Source organism: Myotis lucifugus, unplaced genomic scaffold, assembly GCF_000147115.1.
Source record: "Myotis lucifugus unplaced genomic scaffold, Myoluc2.0 scaffold_256, whole genome shotgun sequence".
Taxonomy (NCBI): Eukaryota; Metazoa; Chordata; class Mammalia; order Chiroptera; family Vespertilionidae; genus Myotis; species Myotis lucifugus.
Window position 1 is genome coordinate 906,212 of NW_005871304.1, and position 10,372 is coordinate 916,583.

The 10,372-nt window shown below is 38.0% G+C and overlaps 1 protein-coding gene across 1 annotated transcript in view; it reads right to left on the minus strand.

Moving 5' to 3' along the window:
* Positions 1 to 6,959, minus strand: part of ATXN2 (ataxin 2) — a 61,552-nt gene extending 54,593 nt beyond the window's left edge. The window contains 4 exon segments of the mRNA XM_023762677.1: positions 4,303 to 4,453; positions 5,281 to 5,352; positions 5,840 to 5,899; positions 6,923 to 6,959. Coding sequence (XP_023618445.1) covers positions 4,303 to 4,453; positions 5,281 to 5,352; positions 5,840 to 5,872 — 256 coding nt within the window. The 5' untranslated portion in view covers positions 5,873 to 5,899; positions 6,923 to 6,959.
* Positions 6,960 to 10,372: the final 3,413 nt, after the last annotated feature.

Here is a 10,372-nt window from a genome sequence, read left to right on the forward strand (position 1 = left end):
CTGGGCAGCCCTAGCACAAGGATATCATCACTCATCTGCTGCTACACAGGGCTCTCCTCCCTCTTGCCAAAGGGCAGGCTATGATCCTGATCACTCGACTAGCTTTAAAGCTGACTGCCCGTCCAACTTTTGCATTTCCTGCCCTTCTACAGAGCCTACTGCACTCTTAGCTACAAGAATGTGTCTACTCAGCTCCAAGGCTGTGGCCTGCCTGCCCTACCAGAGCACCAACCATAAATGAATCTGAAACATGTTTGACCCCCTCAGAATCCAAGACTTCCTAGGCCATATCCTGCTCTATGATCTGTCTCTTCCTTCAATGACTGCCATGGTATCCCAATGCATGCCCTTTAGAAGAGAGCCCTCTCTCTGCTGCTCAGAGGGCCTTGTCCTATCAGACCTGCAGGGCAACCACAACATTACAATATTAGAAAAAAATAATCTGTATGACATTCTCTCTCACTGCTCTCTAATCACACATTCACACCCCAACTTCCTCCAACTACTATAACTAATACAATTCTTCCTATCTCTGGACTCCATTTGGAAAACAATGCCACCTATTTCAACATTCCATTCTTCTTGTTTTCTTTCACATGCCTTGGGCAGAGCTTCTTAACATGGAATATATGAACTCCTTAGGGAAATGTGAATTAAATGTAGAAGCCTGTGTGTGTGTTTTTCTAGGATTAGGGTATACAGTTTCACTAAGTTTTCAAAAGGGACCCAAAGTAGATTAAGTCTTGAGTTTCTCTGTACTTCCCATAGTGACAAGCACAGCCATGGACACATTCCACAGCTCATTAAGTATTTGTTGGCAGGCTGTATACATAAGATACTTATAGCTTTCTCACTCTTTACATGAAGGCTCTAATTTCATTTGTTCAAAAGACATTTATATTACACCAGTACTATGTGCCAAAACACTATACCAGGCTCTGAGGACAAAAAAAAGAAAATACAGTACCCACATACTAGTACAAGGAGCTCAAAGTATAATAATGAAGGAGACAGAAACATCTATTTATCCTATATAATAAAAGTGTAGTATGCAAATTGTCCCCTCGACCGGGAGTTCATCTGGGAGTTCGACCAGGGGGCAGGGCCGGCTGGAGGAAGGAAGGGAGGCCCCAGCCGGCAGCGGTGGCAGGGGGAAGGGAGGCCCTGGCGGCAGCAGGCAGCAGGGGGAAGGGAGGAAGTACCCAGCAGGCAGTCGCTAGGGACCCTACCAGTGCACGAATTTTGTGCACTGGGCCTCTAGTATACATATAAAAGCCTAAGCAACCGGCCAGTAGCTATGATGCGCACTGACTACCAGAGGGCAGACACTCAACATAGGAGCAAAAACCACAGGCATGAAAACATGGAGACTGATGAATCTCAGGGGAAAAGGGGGATAGAGGGGAGATGAGAAAAAATTAACCAAAGATCTTATATGCATACTAGAGGCCTGGTGAACGGATTTATGCATTGGTCGAGTCCCTCGGCCTGGCCTGTGGGGATCGGGCTGAAACCAGCTCTCCGACATCCCCCGAGGGGTCCCGGATTGCGAGAGGGCGCAGGCCAGGCTGAGGGACCCCACCAGTGCACAAATCCGTGCACCAGGCCTTTAGTCTAATTATAATACAATATGTTATAAGGGCAATGATACAGCCATTATGGGGAGGGGCTTATATGTGCTAGCTGAAATTATGAGAGCATATAAGTGACTGGTATGTGGTAAGCAGAGGGCAAAGAAACGAACATTGGAGACACAAGCACATGAAGGGCAGTGCAGTGTGATAGAAACAAAGCCCAAGAATAAAGCAGAAAAGGAATGATTAATAAGACACATAAGGAATAAAGAACAGCTCTGAAGGAGGGTGAAATCAGCAGTGTAAAATGCAGCAGTAAAGACTTCAAAAGAGTCCAAAAACCTACCAATTAGAGGTTACTGGTAGCCTCAGAAGTTTCCAAGATGTGAGCACAAAAGGCAGATTACAATGGAGAAGTCAGTGGAAAATAGTAGTTAAAATGTTTGGATAAGAAAGGAAGAAAGACAAGATAGTCACTAGAAGAACTCAGGATTAAAAGGGATACTTTTTAGGATAAGAGGGACTTGAATAGGTTTTCAGGCTAAAGGGCAAGAGTAAGCAGAGAGGAAGAGGTTGAGAGTTTGGAAACAGAGAGGTGATATAAAAGAGCAAGAACCAGGAATGGCAGAATGGACAGAGTCAAGGGCATGACTGGAGAAGTCGAGATTAAGCAGGAGGTGAGACATCCTCTTCACTAAAAAAACCAAAGGAAAGAGAACGGTGATGGCAAAGGGAGAAGATGCCCTGGCCACGTAGCTCAGTTGGTCAGAGGATCGTCCCGATACACCAAGGTTGGGGGTTCAATCCCTGGTCAGGACACATACAGGAATCAACCAATGAATGCATGAATAAGTGGAACAACAAATCTCTTTCTCAAATCAATAAATAAAATTTTTAAAAAATGAAATTACACACTATTAGATTACAGTCAAAGCATGAGTTTAGAGACAAAAAGTATGTTCTGTGTTATTTCACCAAACCCAGCATGGTATGTATTTTTGATCAGCCCTAACAGCCCATATGCAGTAGGAAAAATGATATAGGACTAAAGTAGGCAAACTTTTTCTATAAAGTTTTCTATAAAGTAGGCAAATATTTTTTGGTTTTGCAAGCCATATAAGTCTCCATTACAACTACTCAACTCTATCACTGTAGCATGAAACACGGTCACTAACGATGCATAAAGGAATGGGCATAACTATGTTACAATAAAACGTTATTTACTGATGAGTGGATTTGGCCCACTTGACCCCTGTTCTCTAGACTGAGAATACTACAATGGAAATAAAGCAGTAGAAAGAAATATGAGGGAGAATGAAATAAGGAAATAGACAAGAGGGCACAGAACTGAAACATAGTTGAATTGGGATATTAAAGAGAAAAAATATAAATGAGGAGCAATAAGAAGAACAGAAAGAGGGCAAGAGAAAAAAGCAGGTGAGAAAGGAACATTGGAAAGAGACAGGAAACCAAGTTAAAATAAAATGCCAATTTCAAGGTATGTATATGCCGGTCAAGGGCACGTACTTGGGTTGCAGGTTCGATTCCCCATCCAGGTCATGTGGGAGGCAACCAATTGATGTGTTTTTCTCACACTGATGTTTTTATCTCTCTCCCCCCACTCCTCCCTCCCTCCTTTTCACTCTCTCTAAAAGTCAATGGAAAAAATATCACTGAATGAGGATTAACAAAAAAACAAATACAAGATAGACATTTGAGGAGATACAAGAACAGGACACAGTGCTTTCATCAACACTGTAACACAGTTACAGAGTACCTAGGATGGCTAGCTTCTGAAAAAGCAAGCTAACTATAGGTGAGAACCTTGTTAAGAGGTCCAAGAGAAAAGCTTTAACTTTCTAGTGGCTTATAACTTCTAAATAACAGTGTAGAAAAATTAGCACAACAGAAACAGCTGTTGGCATAGACTGAATCATAAAAATTAAAACTTGCTGAGTTATAATTTGCAATAGAATTGACTATGAAATTTGACCAAGAGAAAAAATCAATTTAAGAATCAAGTTCAAAATTGCCCAGAAGAGTCGTACAATGTTATTGAACATTCAGCACTATAAAATATGCTCTCTAAATGAATAACAGCAACTCTGACATTCTTCTCCTCAATGAACAGTTGAAACATACTAAATTTTAATATAAATACATCACCGCTTTTATATTCTCTAAACGTAGTCCCATACCCTGAACGTTTTTTCAAATATGTATGGTTCTCCTTTACCATTTGTCTTCATTAATCATTTTCTATCCACAGCCCTCTGCCTTTCTCCCTTAGCTCTGTGCCTTTGATTTGTTTACAGAGCATTTATAAAACTGAAACTAAAGCATTTATAGAACTATAAGCTTAATAAAACTATGTGTTATTTATAAGCATTATAAAATGAAAAATTTATAAACTAAAGCATTGCAGAACAAATGGGAGAAGAAATTTTCCGATGAGTATAACAGTAGCATGTTTAACCATGATACTGTAGAAAATCCTTTACAAACTATTTTTTAATAAGAACACAAACTCTCATTATTTATCCTACTAAAAGTAGCAATGAATCTTCCACTAGTTTTTAACATTTTCCAACAAAAATGCATTATAATCCCCATTTATCTTAATCAGGTCATTTTTTAAAGCCCATATTTCTTTTAAAAAAAATGTCTGTAGAGTCTGCTTGAACAAATTTTATAAACCATGAAGCATACTTAGGAAATAAAAACTCACCTCTTCTTGCATAACTGGAGTCCATATCTTTAAACTGTACCACAACGAAGTCTGAACACTTAAACAAAATACTCTCCATTATTTCTTCACGTTTTGGCCCTGAACTGGATTCTGTACTTTTCTCATGTGCAGCATCAAGGACCAAATCACACTAAAATGAAAAACGTGAGTAAATATTTAAACATTTATAAAATAAACTTGACATGACTTCTTCAGCACATCAAAGTACTATGCTTACATGCCTTTGGCAAAAAATAATCTATCTCAAGAGAACTATAATTATACGTTTTCCTCAGAAATATGAACTGTTTCCCATTCCATCTTTTAAAAATCCTCTCACCTAAAAGTTGGTCCTTGCTACCATGGTATGCCTCGAGAACATTAATAGTAATAAAAAAGAAAAACAAACAACCCAATTTCTCCCTCTTCTGGTCCACAATACTTGAAAAGGCCAAAATATTTTTGTTGTTGTTCATGCTCACCAGAGGATATTGATTTTGAGAAAGAGTGCAGGGGAGAGACAGAGAGAACCATTGATGTGAGAGAGACACATCAGTTGGTTGTCTCCCACATATGCCCCACCGGGGATAAGGATTGAGCCTACAATCGAGATAGGTGCCCTTGACCAGAATCGAACCCGGGACCCTTCAGTCCATACTCCATCCACTGAGCCAAACCAGCTAGGGCAAGGCCAAAATATTTTAATAAGCACACAGAACAAGAAATCCTTTTGATTATACATACCATCTATAAAATAATCAGTATTTGAATCTGAAGAGCAAAATCATTCAAAGTGGTTTTAAAAAGTGCTTTTAAGGTAAAGCACTGAGCATGAAAATGTGACAAACATACCCACCTCATAACTATAAATTGCTAAATCAAAAACCAACAGGCACTGTCAGGAAGCCACACAAGCACAGGGCAGTTAATGATTCATGGGGTTTCACATTTAACAAAAAGGAAAAGAGTAAAAATTACCTTAGGACTGTATGTTTTAAAAACTCCTTCATATATACCTCCATTTTTCACTTGTACTTCACATTTGGATCCCTAAAAACATATAATTAATTTATCAAAGAAACAGTGTGATACCCAGTCATGGTGGTAATTGTTTTCAATTTATGTTTTATAGCTCATCAGGCTTCATTCAACATATCAGGTGCTCACTGACAGAACAATAAAAGTTTTTAAAATATCAACAATACACAATTCTCACAGGATTCTGCTCAGAATTTACAGCATGAACTTAAATACTGAAGTTAAGTATTTCTGACTCCAGTCCTAATAAGGTGACAAAATAATGCATCATAACAACTACTAATATTATTATGTACACAACAGGGTTAACAAGAATGCTTTTTATAGTGAATTACAGTAACTTGGGTAGAATTCTAACCTCCAAAATTCTAGTCAGAATTCCTGATTAAACATGACCTAAGAAATGTTACACAGAGAATCATTCAGCCACATTTTAACTTCATGAAATTATTTTATTCCACTCCCAAGGCAGTTTCTCCCCAATAATCTGATAACTTACAACAACTGATGTAAGTATATGAACCATCCTCATATTTGCATAGATTCCATCAAAAGAAATCTGGAATATTAAGAAAAAAAACATTATCAGCAATCAATATTTATCCTTGCACATATATTAAACATTTATTTTGTATAAAATATTTAGTTAGGTTTGTAATACCTTACATGCATTAAAGGAAGATTTGGTTTACTATAGTCTTTTGCTTCTTTAGAGACTAGAAACTTAGGTTTTCATACCAAATAACAATGTTTTGACTATGCCTGATATAAAAAGCAAAACTGAACTTACATGTATGAGGAAAAGACAAAGCCATAGGAATAGAAGAGACAGATCAGTGATTGGGGAGATTTCACTATAAAGTGACATGAGGGATTTTTAGAGGCAATGTAACTGTTCTACTATTTTGATTATGGTGGTGGTTACACAAGTGTATGCATCAAAATTCACAGACCTGTATACTAAACAGGGTTAAGAATACCTTAACTAAATGGGGTAGAGTTGTAGAAAACCCTGGATTATCTGCTCTCTGCACGTATGAATCAATGACAGCGCTCTAAGGATTAATCAGTCACACCACTCCTTATTACATAAGTGTGTGTCCTCCTGATTCTAAAGAAGAAAAACTGCCCAATAAAAACAAAGTCTCAAAAATTAGTGAGTGGAACTTATACCTTCTTCTGTTTGTGCCCAATTTAAATCCAAAGGCCCTTTCAAAGGAAGAAAAATGAAAAGAATAAAAGATAGCACATTAACTCAAAATCAAAACCCAAAGAGCTCTGCAAACTCCAGTTCTGGTATTCCACTTATCTTTTAGGAGTTAGATTTGCCTTCGGTGATTTATAAAAGAAGAAATGACATTACTATGCATGAAAAATATTTCTAGATAATATTACATTTTATACACTCATCATCAAAATGACATAGAGCTAATAATTTTATACCAAACAGTACTGATCTGTAAAAGATATCGGAGATATAAAATTGAAGAGGGAATTTTTTTGCCTTGACTTTTGGTCTATGGTTTCAAAATCACATTTCAGTTACCAGTTTTTCCAAATAAATAATATTCAAATTACTCACCGTAGACTGAGGCAGTCCCTTGTTATTGTTTCGACCTCTGAAAAGATTAAATATTATGTTTATTAAATTCAACAGGCTACACAAGCTAAAATATTTTCAAATTTAAAATATCTTATGATTCCATTCATAAAGCACAAGTGATCAATCTGTGGGCCGGAGTCATCTAATATTAAGTATAAAAGCTAAGAACAGTACCCCCGTCTCTCTCTGCTTTGCTGGCTCTGAGGCCCAGAACAGGTATGGGTCATGGAAGGAAGGCAGGAGGAAAGAAACTGAACAATATCAAACTCAAAATTTAGTACTGGAATAACCAATACTAAATATAATAATCTTTACTCCAAAAGTAATCAATCCTTCTGTCATGAAAAGCTACTCAGGAGCAAAATATAGATTCTGTTCCTGATGTGACTGACATCAAGTCACTTCCTATGTTTTTCCCTCACCTCTAAGAATAGGTACTGTGTTTACAACTGCAGAAAAACGTCTCAAAATAAGTAAAATTGGCCCTAGGAGGTTTGGCTCAGTGCATAGAGCGTCAACCTACGAACTGAAGAGTCCCGGGTTCAATTCTAGTCAAGGGAACGTACCTCCGTTGCAGGCTCCTCCCTAGCCCGGGCCCTGGTCAGGGCGTGCAGGAGGCAACCAATCAATGTGTTTCTCTCACATTGATGTTCCTCTCTGCCTTTCCCTCTCTCTTCTACTCTCTCTAAAAATCAATGGAAAAATATCTTTGGATGAGGATTTTAAAAAGTTACATCCTGTTAAATAGTAAGTGCCTTCTTCAGAATCTAGGTAACAAGTGCCTTCTGAAACAATGTAGCACACCAATGAAGCTGGCTGTCAAGTAATTTCCAGTAATGTGGACTCTATTTTCAATTTTATTATAGAACATAATACACCCTAAGGCTTGTTCCATTAGAAAAGATTAGAACCCTTAGGAAATTATAAAAACACTGATAAAGTGAAATGTTATATTCCTAAAAACATGAGTTACTCTAGAGTAACAAAACTGGGGTCTCGTTTTGATACAATCATAACTCTCAAACTAAGATACAAACTTAAGGGAGAGATCAACCAAAGGACTTGTATGCGTGCATAGAAGCCTAACCAATGGACACAGACACCAGGAGGGTGAGAGCAAGGGGGGGGGGGGGGGCAATGGGGGATAAGGACACATATGTAATACCTTAATCAATAAAGAAAAACAAAAAGATACAAAGTTAAACCATTCAAAGAGAAGTACAATTCAGGTCTAAAAAGTCTAGCAGTGCCCTAGCCGGTTTGGCTCAATGGATAGAGCATCGGCCTGCAGACTGAAAGGTCCCGGGTTCGATTCCGGTCAAGGGCATGTTCCTTGGTTGTGAGCACATCCCCAGTAGGGGGTGTGCAGGAGGCAGCTGATCGATGTTTCTCTCTCATCGATGTTTCTCACTCTCTATCCCGCTCCCTTCCTCTCTGTAAAAAATCAATAAAAATACATTTTTTTAAAAAAACAAAAAACCTTGGGTGTGCCATAAAAACACCCTATTCTAAAAAAAAAAAATAAAAAAAAAAGGTCTAGCAGTTTTGAATGGTGTCAATTCCCAGCAAAGTAGCACTGCCCTTAGCACTGAGGCCAGGGCCAATTTGGTCTCCAACTCTGTCACCTTCCCTCATCTAGAAGATAATGTCTTGAACCAAATCACCTCTGGGATTCCTTTCATTTCCAATATTCTGATTCTGTGACTGCCTCACACACAGCACAGAGAACTTCCTAAAGTCTAAATATGACCAATAATTTACCATTTATAGAACTGACTAAAAACCAGACACTATGGTAAGCACAATGTCAAATCTCTCATCCCTCCTTTAGAGGCTATGAAACCAAACCTTGGCAGTTAGTTAAACATCTTGACCAAAATCATTCAGCTCATGAGCAGGAGGTGGTATGTGAACCAGGTGATCCCAAGTCCAGACTCTTCATTTCTAGCTTATGCTGCCTCTCTGAAATTGCATCACAGGGAATAAACTAGCCTCACAATTACGCCTAATCAAATTTGTACATTTTTTCAGACATTATTTGAATAATTTAGATTTTTCTATTTATTTGTAGTCTGTAGCCAAAAGCTAAAAAATGACTAAATCTTGTTTAGAAGGGTTATCTCATCTTAGTGGTTGCTGAGATGCCATCGTTAAAAGACTTAAGCAAATGCCTAATTAAGTGCCCTTAAACTCACAAAGCTACTTAAGAGTTTAAAACATAAAACTCTTTTATAGTAGTCACACTATTTTTATTGATTATTACATTTCTACCTTTGACTAATAAAGAGCAATTGTTTTGACAATCCAATTTACTCAGATCAAATAGTTCAACAGGGAAAATAATAAAAGACTCAAAGTTGTATAAAGTGGTACAAAGTGTGGAAACCACTGATTTCTCCTGATATAACAGGTGGTTGGGCACCCAAGGTGGAATGTTAGCATATCACAGCAGCATTCTCTGAAACTGATAAAATGCCAAATGCATCCTTGTTTTTTCTCTCTTTTTGGATCTATTCAGATTATGCTTTACTTTTATTTCTCTTTAGTATTCTGAAATAGGTATCCTAATATTTCACTTAGTTACAAAAAATTGAATCTCAAAGAAAAGCCAAGATCACATTCTAGTCCTAAATATACTTATGATTAGATTGATCAGATTTAACAAAACTATACCCTGGTTTCTAAGCTTTTAATAGTTATTAATTAGCTTAAAGTGTGATTCAATATGCCAAATTCACACAAAGAAAGTTACAAAAATAATAGTGTATACTGCTTCAAAATAATACAGGTGCCGCCCAGATGGTGTGGTTCAGTGGTTGAGCATCGACCCATGAACCAGGAGGTCTCAGTTCAATTCCCGGTAAGGGAACAAGCCCAAGTTGTGGGCTTGATCCCCAGTGGGGGATGTCCAGGAGGCAGCTGATAGATGTTTCTCTCTTCTATCCCTTTCCCTTCTTCTCTCTAAAAATCAATAAAAACATATTTAAAAAAGAGGTACTTCAGATTCAAAGATACAAATATATTAAAAGTATAAGGATGGAAAAGGCTATCGTGCAAACAGCACATACAAGAAAGCTGGAATGACTGTACTATCAGACAAAAGACTTTAAAACAAAAATGTTAATGAAGATAAAGAGGGATATATTACAGTGATAAAAGGGTCAATCCATCTAGAAGAAAGGCTTTCTACTTGGACCTTCTGTACCTTTCACATAGCTCCCAGGCTATGGAAGGTGTACTCCGCACAGAATCGTGTGCCACCCCAGCCAGAGCCCTGCCCCTACTCCTAGGGCAGCAGTCGCCAACTGGTGATCTGTGAGATCCAAAAGGTTGGCAACCGCTGACCTAGAGAGATCATCTTATGCTCCATCTCCTAATCATACTACCAGCCTGACAACTGAATTCCAACTAATAAACGTATTAGGAATG